General features: G+C 36.5%; 2 protein-coding genes across 3 annotated transcripts; one reads left to right on the top strand and one right to left on the bottom strand.

Annotated features, from left to right (window-relative positions):
* Positions 1 to 2,995: 2,995 nt before the first annotated feature.
* LOC127844587 (mucin-like protein) lies at positions 2,996 to 6,034 on the bottom strand. Of its 2 annotated transcripts, none has more exons than XM_052374961.1 (4): positions 5,888 to 6,034; positions 5,382 to 5,459; positions 3,675 to 3,845; positions 2,996 to 3,401 (listed from the first exon to the last, which is right to left on the bottom strand). In XM_052374961.1, the coding sequence occupies exons 1-4, from the start codon at positions 5,931 to 5,933 to the stop codon at positions 3,247 to 3,249; spliced, it is 450 nt and encodes a 149-aa protein (XP_052230921.1). In that variant the 5' UTR covers positions 5,934 to 6,034; the 3' UTR covers positions 2,996 to 3,246. The 2 variants fall into 2 exon arrangements, with proteins under 2 accessions (XP_052230921.1, XP_052230922.1); XM_052374962.1 differs by having other exon boundaries at positions 5,854 to 5,939.
* A 4,364-nt stretch (positions 6,035 to 10,398) lies between these two features.
* LOC127844585 (invertebrate-type lysozyme-like) lies at positions 10,399 to 14,660 on the top strand. Its single transcript, XM_052374956.1, has 4 exons — positions 10,399 to 10,744; positions 11,762 to 11,904; positions 12,116 to 12,227; positions 14,065 to 14,660. Exons 1-4 carry the CDS (start codon positions 10,519 to 10,521, stop codon positions 14,268 to 14,270), a joined length of 687 nt encoding a protein of 228 aa, XP_052230916.1. The 5' UTR covers positions 10,399 to 10,518; the 3' UTR covers positions 14,271 to 14,660.
* Positions 14,661 to 15,515: the final 855 nt, after the last annotated feature.

Genomic DNA, 15,515 nt, shown 5'->3' with positions numbered 1-15,515 from the left:
AATGAAGAAGACATTGCTCGGCGATTACATATATTGTATGCTATATATTTTGACTCATACATCTAAAACATAATTTATTATATAAAGAAAAACATCACGATAATAAAATGTCTTGAAAATGGTAGACAGACAATTTTACTATATTAGGTAGACTAGAACTTTAAAAAAAATATTTTAATTTGTCGAATTAGAATTTCTGCCATCGAGGCAGGTATTTTACATTTTAACGGGCATTTCTGCATTCTTAGCAGACATTTACGAATATAAAACTAAATTGACAGATGGAATAGATATTCAGGAATATTCAGATTGAGGGCAGGGTGGAGCCTATGTATGAGGATTATAACTTAAGTCCCTTAGAATTCAATCCACGTGATGTAACGTTAGTACATTGGAAATATTCACGATTCTTAACAAGAGGAATCCTATTTACTTAATGACGTTGTTTTAAACAAGAAAAGTAATTTCCATTTTAGATGCACCAAATTGTTTTATACTATTTAGTTCATGTGATTTCGATGGTCTGATGTGTTGCATGCTTAGAACAACGTGGTGATCAAATACACGGCTATCACTACAAAAGAACAGCCTGTAATTGTCATCAAAACACGTTCATGCTATTTAGCAAATGATTTTTACTTTTTTTCAGATCGATCCAGGCAAATAATTTAAAGGGATCTTTTCACGGTTTGGTAAATTGACAAAATTGACAAAAATTGTTTCAGTTTCGCAATTTTCGTTTTAGTTATGATATTTGTGAGACAACACTATTACTGAACATTTACCATAGTCCAATATAGCCATTATATGTATCTTTTACGATTTGAAAACCTAAAAATTATAAAGCGTTGCAACGCGAAACGATTGAATAATTTGGAGAGTTCTGTTGTTGTCGTTTTAATTTACGAAACTACGAAGATTGCTTATATAAGGTATAAAATACTTCTACTGTGTACACCCGGCGGAATAGCCGAGAGGGCTAATGCGTATTTACTTCAGACAAATTCCAGGACTTATTCTTGATTTTGTACTGCAGTTTTAAGATCCAATGTTTACATTTATCAATATAAAGCATTTAATGACAAACTTCAAAATATGCCAAAATCTGTGAAAAGACCCCTTTCAGGAACTCAATAATATTCGCATTCATTCATTTGCACGTGCAGCAACTACACCGACGCGTAATGAAGAAGTTCCAGTGACTAATATATGAATGACCTGACAACGAGATGACGAAAAATATATCCGCCAAAACGACAAAAAGGACGCAAATAAATATTTTGGTTATTCGTGGAGTTACATTTGTATTTGTCGTTTTGGCGTGTTGTCGAGTATGCGACTTTAAAAACGCCTATACGAAAAACAATAACTATATCCGTCTGATTGACAAAAAGGTACCAATACAACTATACCGGTATTATCACATTTGTCACCCTTTGTGTCGTTGTGTGAGTTGGTATATTTGTCGGTCTGTTGACTTTCAAATTTATTTACACATGAGAACGACGAATGTACCCACCAGAATACAAAAAGGGTGTCAATATGACAATTTTTTGAAACGTTTATTAAATATACAAAATGAGAAAGAACGCATAAGAGCGAGTTTCACAGACGTCATACGGCTATTATGCTGTTTATATACCATAGTCGCTACAACGTTTACAAATGACAGGTTCGAAATAATTCGTTTTCTTTACGCTCATGATCGCGTTGAAAGTAAATTATACACGTTTTAATTCGCAATTTATTTACTGAATCACGACAAATGGCAAATACAGTACAAAAAAATGCATAGTTGTTTCATTGATTTATAAACATAAAATGGATTGAATATAACTGATTTAAAATTAACGTTTTCAAACTATTATTTAATCTTTTCCCCAGAATATGCTGTCCTATTTATAGCTTAGCTTCCTATACCTGATCAATGATAATCAGCGAGGTATGCCGATTAGAAAAATCGAGTTATCTCAATCGGACTGGCTCGGTCTTTTACAAAGGTCGCCATTGTGAAGAATTTTTCATGGTATGATAACTTAGACGATGCTTCGCAGCATCGTCAAAAAGGGTGTCAATATGACAATTATTTGCGCCCTTTATGTCGTTCTGTAATGGTATCGTGCGACATTCAAAACCACCAACATGCCAGAACGATATCGCGGTATCAGCCACCACAATGTTGGAACTGCACAGCATACATTTTCAATTTTAGCAGAGCACATACTAGTATATGTTTTCAACGAATACGCAATCAGTGTGTCTATCGTTTAGCGACAAAACTTTTAATAAACGATTGGGAAATATCGGGTTAACGCAAAATTATCGCATTTAATTTGGTTTAAACATGTGTAAAACAATAAACGTATATAATGTGGGAACATATACACAATTTTTGCGCTGCGCTAGCAGGGTTCTGTCCTTTATTGATGTGCTTGTCTTAAGACAGCAAAGGTCTCTTCGCAGCAACAAAAATAAACAATTTCAGTAAATTAATTAATTACAATCGTGATAAATTTATATTAAGATAGTCTACTGATTCCGATTATATGAATATTAGCGTTGTTCATATACATATGAAGTATTATATATCGATGGCTTGACTGGTTTGCAACTGAATGCGTCTTTGTTCAAGAGAGATGGAATTTGTTGTAAAGTGCCAGACCTCATGGGTTTTGGCAATACTGTTTGATATGGCGTGGCCATATATTAGAAATCCAGATGCACTGGATAAAAAATACCTTACACATAAGAAAGCGTTGTTGTAATTGCATGTGATACTATATGCTACAGACATCAAATAAACATTTTTATCATCCTTCGGATCTGTTTGCCCGTGTGTCCGTCTGTTCATCGTACTAAATATTATAACACAAAATCATTATTATTCCTAGTGATAAAGGTTCAATATTTTGTATTGAAATAGTTCATGAGCGTATGAACTTTCATTAAGAACACGCAATTGAGGTAATAAGTGTTAAAAATAAAAGGTACTATATTTAAATGCTTATATTATTTAAATGAATCCATTTCAAGTAAAAAAACATGTGTTTTTATACAATACTTTATATTACAGACTGTTTCTTGTTTACAATAACACCATTTATTAAATAAAACGTTTATTGGTACACATTTTCTCAGTGGATGTTTAAAATATTTTTGTTTTCTCATTTTACTATATTTACTTCGTTGAAAATGCCAACAATAAAGTCCAACCCAATATCACAACTTCTGGCAAGCAGGCATCTGTCACGTGCACGATGGGTCTGTATAGCTCTCGGTGTCATTTCCCTGAAAAGGTTGGCCACCAAATAACGGATCATAGCAAGTCCTTTGTCGCATTCTAGTATGCGGCTTTCTAAAGGAACAAAACCAGCTTTCCCATTCCGAACAAAATCCATCAACTGAAAAAGACACATGAGACAGTTAATGTACATGATAAATGTGTAATTATGATAAATCTTTTACGAACAATACATATTCTAAAATATTAATACCGCGGTTATGACCAAAATACATTTTCATAAAACAACATAATTTTATCGTCTTGAAAATGTTTGTGGGCATTTAATTGATGCAATTTCTTGACCACGCGCCCAATACCTGTGTAAACACACTCACAATAATACATTGCATTTTTTTCAGGATTTGTGTCAAAGACTATGTACACCACTAACCTTTACATGGATTGCTGTAGCAGAGTGAGTAGTCGTTGCTGTCGCCGTCACATTGTTGACCGAGAAGAGATGGGGCTGGGTTGAAACACGCTCTCGATCTGCGAGACAAGCCTGTACCGCACGTCGTCGAACAGTCGGACCAGGCACTCCAGTCGCTCCAGCCGCCGTTCACTAAGCCACGTGACATTTTGTTAAGATGGGCTGCGCTCTGAGAAAACCCGGCTTAATGATTGTGCGTAAAGTGTCGTCCCAGATTAGCTGTGCAGCCCACATAGACTAATTAAGGACAACAATTTCCGCTACTACGGAATTTTTTGTTTTAAAGAGGTCCCTTCTAGACTTAAATTCACTTTCGGGTGAAAGTGTCGTCCCTGATTCACCAGTGCAGAATGCACGGACTTATCTGGGACGACATTTTTGCACATGAATTAAACCCGATTATTCCAAGAGCGGGGCTTAAATAAATATGCAAAAAGAACGATAAAGAGTTAACAGCAGAGTGCTGCGCCTGAAGTGTTTTACAATTTAAAATAGTTATTCTAAACTTCAATGACAACTGATTTTTTTTCTGAATACATACATTTTAACAGTAATACTGAAATACAGTCATACATTTAGCAAGGTATAAGCTATGCCAATAGACTGGTTCGAGCATTCCACTTTGCTGCTTATAGGCAGCACGCTCTGCATACAAGAATGTCATCCTACAAATTTAACAATCATCAAATTGTGCTAGCAATAGGGGGAGCATTTAGTCACACGTCTAATGAATTTTCTGCATTTGTTTAATACCAAATGTAAGTAAATGACAACGAATGTCGGATATTTTAAACGCAATCGTTCCAATTTCACTTACTGGTAAATACTTGTAATTTTTTTTATATATCTTGTAGAATTAGTATTCTTGACGTCATTTCATGTCATATCCGATATATGTCCGACTTTGAAGTACTAGTATACTATTCTAAAATATAGTTTGGGGCCATTTTAGTTCAATTAAGCCATGTGGTTTCATATAGGTTCTCATAAGAGTTCCATATGAGCTATATTCAGTGAAAACCCATATTTTAAGCCAACAGTATGGTATGGCCCAGCCCATAAGGGTTTACCTGTAACGGTTCTAGATGGGTTCCATATTGCAGCGCTGTTATAGAATGATTAAACTGGTTGTTGTTTTTTTCAAACGTATTTTGTTTGCGCTTGCACAGTTTAAAGCAAGTCTTTACTATCTGACGATGGTAATAATAGTGTATGATGTGTTTCACATATGGGACCAATTTCGGTAGCACAACAGCAATTAACGAAATTTCCGGAAGCGACAACACAGATGAAAAGAAACGGAACATTCTTTTGAACTTACATGAGAACAAGATAAAAATGCATTCATTAAACGTTCTTAAACACAGAGGGTTGTGGTTGTGTTAAAAAGTGAAGCGATGTGAACGCCGCTTTCGCAAAGTCTCTTCTGAAGCTACCATATCTCGAATGAGACAACGAAAAATTGCATGACTTTAATTGCAAATAAAAGTGCTTGAACAGCTTAATTTTTAGTTTCGTTTTCAATGCATTGCTAAATCTTATTAACGGTTTTGATCGGTAGAGGTTGCGGGGCTGAAAGTCGGATAAGATTTGTCGATTAAGGCATTAGAACAATTTTTGCATGACGAAATTAATATCTAGTTCACATAACACAATTACTTGACCTACCTGGGCAAGGGTCAGACTTGATCAGGTCCTCGACTTTCGTCTTGCATTGCTGGTCTATGAACGCGCTGGAAAGCATACCTTCAAACGAGGACAATGCCAACATATAATGTGTAATTAAGCACACTCTAGGAAATCAGGGCATAAAGAGGTGCGCAAAGTGTCATCCCATGGTAGTCTGTGCAATTCACACAGGCTTATCAGGGACGACATTCTCAACCTAGAAGGGATTTAGCTAAGAAGATACTTTCTTTAAACAAAAATTACCATAACAGCGGAAAGGGTTGTCCCTTCTAATCCTGTGTGGATTGCAAGGATTAAGCCCAGTTTTCCCAGAGTTTTTCTCAATAATAAACATGTACTCGCAATAAAAACCACGCGTCATCTTGTTTTAATTATGCCCAAACTTATTTATCGTTAAGCGTCTAAAAATATTCAGAAAAAAATCAAATTTGGAAAAATGAAGTTTGCTTACTTTTGGACTTGAATTCGGAATGTACGGTACTCACAGTTTGTAGCTATCGTTGTCAGAAACACTCCGCATGAAACCATCATAATAAAAGAAAAGTATTTGACGAAAGAAATGGAACAGATATGTTCTGTATGGAATTTTAGAATGTTTACGCATCATTATCTACATAGATTGGTGACAATGATAGTCTTATCTTTTTCGAATATGGTCCGAATATGTATCTGTATGTAGCACAGTGTCAACATACAATAGGTTCTGTCAACTTGGTTTTCAATCTTGCATATACCGATGCCATTGGAACGCCGTGTTTGGGTTTATTAATTCAAATTTATAAGTTCAAGTTTTGTAGGATGGTTAAAATCAAAGTGTAAATGCTATTCATTTCATGCATTTAAACCATAGACTTCACGGCAACTTAGCGTCCAATTAAAACATTAAAAAACATAGAAACGTCAGGTATACCAGAAGAAAAGAAATCTTATTAAAGCATGTGTCCTTCGTTTATGGCAAGGAACCAATTTCTAAACAGTGACACACACAACAAATGTGCTATAGACACGAAAATGAGTAACACTGGAGAGCCCGACACGTACAGCATTGTCAACAAAGTTGTGAGGTGGGCACACAGGATTCAGACTCGCACAGAGCATTACTTATTGTAGATCTGCAAACAGGCACACATAATTCGCTTATATAGGGGAGCAACTGGCCACTGATCATAAACAAAGAGTTTTATATACACAAATGATCGTCTGGGTTTGTAGATTATGGTATGAGCTTTCATTTTTTTGAAAAGTGCTTAAGGGCTTCAAAATCCATGATGGCGTCCAAGATGGCCACCAAAATGGTCTTACTCACGGTATACATAACAACTTCCATTTTATGTAGGGAAAATTGCTATCCACCTTCTTCAACAACATTAAATGAAAAGGTGGGTATCTTAAATGATTTATTTACCTATTACCATGTGAGGTGGGTAAACAGAATTCAGACTCGCACAGAGCATTACTTATTGAGTCTCGTTCTGGGAAAACTGGCCTCAATGCGTATTGCGTGTGCGTAGTCCCCGATTAGCCTGCATTCCAGCATTAGCACCAATTTATAATGGACGACACTTTCCGCTTTTAAGGACATTTTGTTTGAATTAAGTTTCTTCTTAACGAAACGTTTAGGCGGAAAATATCGCCCCTGATCAGGCTGTACGGACTGCACAGCCTAATATGGGACGACACTATACACACATGCATTACCCCCCGTTTTTAAAGAAGATGAACTTATTAAACCATTTCAGGGATTACCATTTAAGTGCAATCACTCAAAGCATTAATAGGTTCATGTTGGCAGATTGAATAACATTCAAATACACATAAAGTGCTATTTCAGCTGAACCAGCAGAAGAGAAACCTTATCATACACATCGGTTAACCCATTTATGCCTAGTGAACTCTCCCATCCTTCTAAATTGAATCAATTTATTTCCAAAATTAGGGATGTCTAGTATATTTATTTCTATATTAAGCATATTTCTTACAGAAATTACTTTAAGCAAACAGCGCAGACCCAGATGAGACGCCGCATCATGCGGCGTCTCATCTGGGTCTACGCTGTTTGCCAAGGCATTTTGTTCTAGACGCTAGGCATAAATGGGTTAATGACAAGGAACAAATTGCCAGTGATAATCCAAACAAACTCACTAGACATGACACTTGCATTCATAACAAACGCACACACATGAACAAAACTGTCAATTGCAACCGTCAATTCAAAAGTACGAGAGGGGGGGGGGGGGGCGGTAAATCGTTTTAAAGTGGCTCAAAACCTCACATCTGGTCCAGAATTATTTATACAACATTTGAGTATAAATAAACATTCAAATCACAGCTTCACAATATAACAATAAAAGAAAATGTTTCTCAAGTAAATAATCATTTAACTGCATTTATACTCAATAAAAATACATAACCAAAGCACAAGAATCGGAACTTTCTGAGGACAAGTATCAACTACATCACGTCTGTATCAAAAAGCTTCAGAGACAAAGCACCGTACAGTATAACGCAATAAGGTTGTTAAAGATCAAATTACAAACGTTGGTTTTGTATGTGTTTTGAGCCACAGAAAATAGTACACGTTAGTTTCAAGTGAGTTAAATGTTTAAAATAAATACGATCATTACTGTTTACAATTGAGTATCGTTCTGGGAAAACGAGACTTAATGAATGTTCGTTAAGTTTCGCCTTAGATTAACATGTGCAGTCTGCACAGGCTAATCAAGGACAACACTTTCCACCCTAACTGGGTTTTCGCTAAGAAGTGACTCCATTTAAACGAAAAAATACCATAAAGGCGGAAAGAATCGTCCTTTTTGCATGCGTGGACAGCACAGGCACTTTACACACATGCATTTTGCACTGTTATCCCAGATTCAATTTCACAGTTGAACCTGCATTATTATAGTGACATTTTTTCACTGCCTAGCCATTTTCACATCTGCGAAAGGAAATTAACTCCACCTTCAGAAACATATTTGGGAAGGCTTTGTAACAACCCAAATGCGTAAGATGCAAGCCTCAGACCGGACGCATGATTTTGAGTTACCAAGGCATATTCATCCGTATGGTGAAAGTTTATTCAGAACGCAGAGGCACGGTTAGTGTGACGCGCAGAACGCAGATGCACCGTTAATGTGACGCGCAGAACGCAGAGGAACGGTTAGTGTGACGCGCACAACGCAGAGGCACGATTAGGGTGACGCGCAGAACGCAGAGGTAAAGTTAGTGTGACGCGCAGAACGCAGAAGCACGGTGAGTAAACGCGCTGTCACCTCATTGTTGACGCGCGAGTGTTCGTTTTATCACCACTCGCGTGGGTCTGTGTATGAGGCCTTTGACGTTCGTTTGTCTTCACGCCCGGTAAACCAACTTATGAATCCCTTATAGGAGTACGCGTAAAATCATAAGTTGTAATTTCGGAGATACATAAATTGACAGGAAACTGTCAGAATGAAGCCTAAAGAGGTGATTTGTTTTGATTTTTGAAGAATTTTTCACATATATGCTCTACTTGGTGACCTTTCTCCTAAAAAGCTCAATGCTTTTCGACCGCACACACGTAATATATGGTAATTTTGTGCTTAATACAGATTATTCTTGACACTCCGTCCCGAAATCGTTTTCCTTGTGCTGTTCTAGATAGACGTTGTGGGTAGCATTTCGTATTTTATCAAAATTGTTTCTCATAACAGTCGGGTATTGTATCCATTTTGATATATTTCAATATTTAAATCTTGTTGGAACGACTGCAATTCACAAAAGGGAATACATAAGTGGTTTTTGGATACATAAGATGTCGTTCTGTATGCAACAACGAAAACTTTCATGATGACAGTTGTGGATACTTTGTTAGAATACTTATATATTTAACACATGTTATTTTGCATTCAAGGCAACTGAAAATGACAGAAAATAGTATTTGATGCAGTAGTTTGTACTTTGCTGTGATTAAACAAATCAAATACGTCGGTTATTCCAGGATAAAAATGACAGTTGGTCTGTACATGTATATCTTTTTGTTGGTCCGTAAGTACACATTATTATCTCATTTTTTTCTAAGTTTTATCTTCTCGTTTTTTCTCGTCTGAAATCGCTTTTAAGTAAAATATAAAACATTAAAAGCTCATTTAGACTTGTTTTTAGGCAATGGACTCAACTAATTTATTAAACGTGTAAAGGGTTTCTTAAAACCGGATATAATTTGAGAGGAAAAGACGGGTTTTTGGTATTTTGTTTAACCCAAAATCATGTATCACTTTGAAAAAAATCATTGAAAACATAACAATTATTATATTAATCTTATTATTTCCCGCTTAAAGTAATGCAATCATTATCAATAAAAAGCTACATAATAATTGTTGAATCAAAGAGAACCTTTAGAGCCGATTTTCTATTTTCTTGTAGGTGAGTTTACATTTAATAAAATAGCCATAGGGCTCTGTTAAACAACAACACACAATTTTAATTTTACGTGTAAGGAAATCTATTTGCCAAAATTGTGGCAACCCTCGAAAATAGGCTTTCGGCAGAGAAATTTCGGAAAAGCTCGGAACCTCAATTATCCCTTTCCCACTCAGAAGCAAAATGAAAATGGCGAGTTACTCGCAGTGTGTTCAGGGTTTATGCTGTTTGCTGCTCATCAGTATCTAAGGGTTGTGAGTGAAGCCTTTCAAACTTGAATCTAGTAAAAAAGGTCTTGAATAAAATTTAACTCCCTAAGGGACTGCAAATGCTTCAAACACGTATCTAAGTGATAAAGGGTTAAAATTTGCACCTAATAAATTGCAAGTCTGAGTTATTTGTTTTGGTCAGTGACCTTCCACAGTTGCTCTTTTTATGTCTTAATGAAAATGTAAAATGTGAGCATTTTATCCCAAGTGAAATAGAATAAACACTTGTATACATATTCACACATAAAGAATGATTCTGGCGGCAGCAAAACGCCACCATACTTGAAGTAATTGTTTCTTTTCGAATTTATTCAAGCGTTGCGATTGTGCACAGTATATAAAACATTGAGCAATGTCTTCGCACCAGGAAGAAGGCCTGCTGATCTACAGCACTTAATACCAGATTTATAATCGCTTCTTATATCTGAGTCGGTTGCTTTTTTTCAATGGCAAGTTGGCCAAAGACCGTGTATCTTCTGACGCTTATTGCGCTACTCGGTGCACATGGTAACGTCATAGACGATTGGGAGGTGGACCTGGAAGCCGTAGAATCAGAGCCTCGCGCGGACCTCAATGTTGAATATCAACCTGACGTCTGGAATGAGGTTGACAGAGATTTGCTCGATGGGGACACCAATAAGCGAGTCTATGAGCAAGAAATCGATTCAGACGGTACGTGGATATTGTTTTTTTAATGGTAACCTCAATAGGCTGTGTTTGGGATGGAAGCTTATATTGTTAAAACGTGTTTCCTTCGTCGAATTTTAGAAGTTCAATTAACAAATAAAACACATGTTGTACATGGCAGTTCAATACATTCGTTCAAAATACACATGGGATGCTATTAATGAATGCTATATTAAAGTTATACTTTACTTTAAAAAGAAGCAGGGTTTATTTAAAAAAAGTTATTTCGTATAGTAAGAACATTAAAGCCTAACTTTGATTATTTAGCTGAGTTACTTATAAAAAAAATATATATTTCATTTAACTGCGCATTAAGATTTCCTCTCAGCTAATTATCAGTCACAATTTGTTTCACTATTCTGTATTGTTTAATTAACGTCCTGTTTCAGTTTTCTTTATTGTTTCATTAACATCCGCTTTCACTATTCTTTATTGTTTCATTAATTTCATGTTTCATTATTCTTAATTGGTTCATTAAATTCCTATTTCACTTTTCTTCATTGTTTAATGAACGTTTTGTTTCACTTTTTTTATTGTTTAATGTACGGTGTTTCATAATTCTTTGCTGTTTCATTAACTTCATGAGCAAAAATCATCATCAGTTTTTGATTCAAAACATTTATATTTTATCTTCTTGCCATCTTTATTATATTATCAGCGTAGAATAAACTCCAAAGACTTACATTGCCGCAAATACTTTCCGTTTATGACTTTTGTATATGTTAACCGGCCTCTTTTAAGTCACGAGGACGAATGCAATCATGGTTATTCCATCAAGACTTATTTTTTTGGTTTGATGTGTTTCCATATTACTTTAATTACATGTGTACCATCCAACAAACGAAACGTAAATCTCTGTTTACCGGAATAACCGGAGTGGTTACGATTTCTCAGTAATTACTAGAATACAATCACACTGACGCGATGTTGACTCTGAAAACACACACACAAATACGGGAAGAAATCAAATTTTAACGTTATTTGCGAAAACTATATATGTAGATGCTGAGATGACCTTTGGTGAAGCAGTTGACCCGGCAGTGAAATTTGCCCCAGGTCTGGTGTCTGTTTCTGAAGCAGGTGACCCGGAAGTTAAATTTGCTCCAGGTCTGGTGTCGCAGGCCTGTCTGGGATGCATTTGTAAGGTAATCGGGATGATCTTCATTATCATTAACATTATAACCTCCAATACAGTGAATAAACAAACATAATTTGGTAATTAAAGTGAATATTTTATACAACAAAATCAACATGCCTGATTTGAAAGAGTTTTCCAAAGGTGTTCCTTTTGCACAACTATAAGTTTCTATATATATTTAAATATGCGTGAAATTCTTTGTTGTATGTCCTTAAAAGCTGGAGTCCCAATGCAAGCCTATCGGATGCCACATGGACGTCGGGTCGCTGTCATGTGGTTACTTCCAAATAAAGGTCGGGTACTGGACTGACTGCGGGAGGCCTGGAACAGGTATCCATTACTCGATTTCACAATCGTTTCCTCAAATATATTCAAGTTTAACGGTTTTATTTAGCCTCAAAAACGACGAAATAGGCACTTTTCGTTAAAGCACGTTTTCTACTTTCAAATCTACCAACACGCCAGAAATTAAATTCGATTGTGCCAACATAAGTTCGAACCCGCCGTAAGGAAAACATAAAAAAATATCTTGTAATTCTTCCGGCCAATGTCTTTTATGTTCCTCGCCAATATGTGCGTGGGGGGGGGGGTTGATGGGCATCCCACTCTACATTGCTTCTTATATGATCCATTTGTATTGCTTGTAGGCTATATGAGTTTTTGCTCTGGCCGTTCGGCGGGTTTGAAAGCCCTTCACATCCATCAACACTAAAGAACGACACATGTCATAATGATCTTTTCGGCGTTTTTTTTTGGTCGTTTTGGTTTGCTGCCTTGTTGTCTTTGAAATCGGGTGCTGGAGGTTTCGGTTGTTTGATCGGATATGGTAACGTCTATAATAAGTTAAGTTTATATATTATGCGTAAATGTTATTTTACAAAGTGGAAGGACATAAAGTAGATAAATGAAATAATGCCTAAAATACTGGCATAAAGTTCCATCTTTAATCACTATTTATTCGCCAGAACGATAAAAATCACAGAAAAAAACATTAATGCAATTAACACCATTTCATTCTAGGGTGAATAAAACTTAACAGCTTGTTAATATTCACTCTATATGCAATTTCAAGTTCTAAATAGATATAGATTTTATAGAACGGGGTTAACACATACTGCACTTGACAGAACGGATATAGTTCAATTGTTTGTCGAAAGGTCCTTCAATATTGAAGGTAATCATGTTCGCTAACAATAAATACAAAACTTATTTAAACTTGTTGTAATAGAACGCACTATACTTCTGGTTAAGTCCACATATAAGGGCATATGCTAGCAAACTGATTTTAAAATCAGAACGCTATTGTAATAGCAAAAACGGTAAATGTTCCGTAGTTTTTTTTAATTATATGACCTATAAATAAACATATAACTTTTCTTTTAATATGCTTATATCACACCGACCAAGATGCTTTGCGAATTACAGCGAATTGGGGTGACTACGACGTCATGATATCGGCTTTGAGTTTTTATGCTCCCCCAAAATTTATTTTTCGGGGAGCATATAGTCGCCGCTTCGTCTGTCCGTGCGTGTGTGTGTGCGGCCGTCCGTGCACAATTTTTGTCCGGGCTATTTCTCAGCAACTAATGACCGGCTTCACTACCAAGAGGAGATGTACATATAATCAGCGGGCTCTGGTCGGATGATTTTTCACAGAGTTATGGCCCTTTGAAATTTTCCATTAACTGTACATATAGTGCAATTCTTGTGTGGGGTATTTCTCAGCAACTAATGACCGGAATTCAATGAAACTTTATGGGAAGCTTCACTACCAAGAGAAGATGTCCATATTATCAGCGGGTTCTGGTCGGACGATTTTTCACAGAGTTATGGCCCTTTGAAATTTCCCATTAACTGTACATATAGTGCAATTCTTGTCCGGGCTATTTCTCAGCAACTGACCGAGATCCAATGAAACATTATGGGAAGCTTCACTACCAAGAGGAGATTTGCATATTATCAGGGGGTTCTGGTCGGATGGTTTTTCTTAGAGTTATGGCCCTTTGAAATTTTCTATAAAAAAAATATTGCCCCCCCCCCCAACTACTGTGCCCTCAAGACGTTTCCTTTTATCTGAATATATAGTGCAATATTGTGACAAAAAAAACTTTGGGGAGCATCACCCGTCTCGGACGGTTTCTTGGTTAACATGCTCCTGCTTTTACAGACTGGAAGTCATGCGCAGACGACATCCAATGCTCATCTCAGTGCGTGCAGAACTACATGCGGCGCTACGCCAGCTACTATCGCTGCCCAGCTACGTGCGAGGGGTACGCGAGGGAGCACAACGGGGGACCTAATGGCTGTCACAACCCCCGAACGATCCCGTACTGGAACAAACTAAAGAGGATCCCCGGGTGTCAAAATATGTAGGTCGACATTGCCAATATTGTTAGGCTATGAACTTTACACAGTCCTAGTCTGTGAAGGCAATATTGAAAAGCAAAATATTGATTATTTTAATTCTGATTCTTTTTTATGTGTTTTACAGCAAACTTTATAGAAAATTACATTTTTGTATGTAGATGTAATGCAACGAAATGTTGTCATTGCAACCTATATTTTATATAAAAAATAACTAAACATTACGCTGACTTACACCACATGTCGCGACGCTCAATGTGTACAATGCAGATTAGCATCATAAGATATTGCACAGCTCCATAATTGTTATCAATTTTATATTTATGTATACTGCTATGCATAAGTGTTTTCCCGATTTTTCAATATAAATATACACATAAATTTCATTCAGCATTAGAACGAGATATTTTATGTTTTATTTCGCATTTTTATGTGTCATCTCATTATCAGAAGGACACCACTGAACAGAAGGATGTGGTCTTAGTTGCAAGATTATTCATTGGTAATGGCTACATAACGTTCATGTTGTAATTATTATCACATTCCGAATAACGTACATATATAGAGTATAACAGGTTACTGTCTGATCTTTTTGTAATATATCAGGCAAGGCTTAGAAAACCAATATAAAGGCGAGGCTTGCAGTACTGTTATTTAATTCGTGCCGAACCTGATATATTACAAAAAGATAAGGCAGTAACCCATGTTTCTGTTTATCATAACTACCCATTTAAAAAGAACAAATGAAAAATGAAGTCGATACGGGTCAAACGTATAACAGCATATTCATTTCCGTTAAAAATGCATTTAATAATGAGTGCTAACACAGCCGGACAAGGTTTGTGTCCAATTTACAAGTAGGACATAGAGAATTGAAAGGGTGTTGATTGTTGGGGTGGTTTCATACACTTATGACGTTGCTGAGGGCCATTGAAGTAACCGGTCTAAAAAAACATTATTGAGACTGTGTTTGGGGAAATGCAATTGTGCACATTGTGACAGGAAAGCTGTCCAGAGGGGTTTGCTTGGCCATTTTCTTGTTGACAAGAGCCTACACAGCCAGATTATAGCCGAAATGACTCAGTAAGATACCATGATTTAGACACTGCCGGATCAAGCCTATGAATTGAACTCTTTCCTTCCTAAGGGAATAACCACGTAAGGAGATGCTACATGTTCTGAGAGTTTGATCAAACTCGAGACGGCTACAGAGAGAAGAAGCAGAAACATGAGCGAGCCAAGACCTCAAAGACA

Source organism: Dreissena polymorpha, chromosome 9 (assembly GCF_020536995.1).
Source record: "Dreissena polymorpha isolate Duluth1 chromosome 9, UMN_Dpol_1.0, whole genome shotgun sequence".
In the NCBI taxonomy this organism is placed as follows: domain Eukaryota; kingdom Metazoa; phylum Mollusca; class Bivalvia; order Myida; family Dreissenidae; genus Dreissena; species Dreissena polymorpha.
Note: the sequence above shows the minus strand (reverse complement) of the source record. Positions and strands in the feature narration are given on the sequence as shown.

What these genes read in the sequence shown, in the direction of transcription:
- LOC127844587 (XM_052374961.1), bottom strand. Translation starts at nt 5,933, where the DNA reads ATGATGGTTTCATGCGGAGTGTTTCTGACAACGATAGCTACAAACT. An exon ending in GACAACGATAGCTACAAACT is followed by an intron (nt 5,460 to 5,887) that starts GTGAGTACCGTA and finishes CCTCGTTTGAAG; the next exon opens with GTATGCTTTCCAGCGCGTTC. An exon ending in CAAGTCTGACCCTTGCCCAG is followed by an intron (nt 3,846 to 5,381) that starts GTAGGTCAAGTA and finishes CACGTGGCTTAG; the next exon opens with TGAACGGCGGCTGGAGCGAC.
- LOC127844585 (XM_052374956.1), top strand. Translation starts at nt 10,519, where the DNA reads ATGGCAAGTTGGCCAAAGACCGTGTATCTTCTGACGCTTATTGCGCTA. An exon ending in GTCTGGGATGCATTTGTAAG is followed by an intron (nt 11,905 to 12,115) that starts GTAATCGGGATG and finishes TGTCCTTAAAAG; the next exon opens with CTGGAGTCCCAATGCAAGCC. An exon ending in CTGCGGGAGGCCTGGAACAG is followed by an intron (nt 12,228 to 14,064) that starts GTATCCATTACT and finishes CTGCTTTTACAG; the next exon opens with ACTGGAAGTCATGCGCAGAC.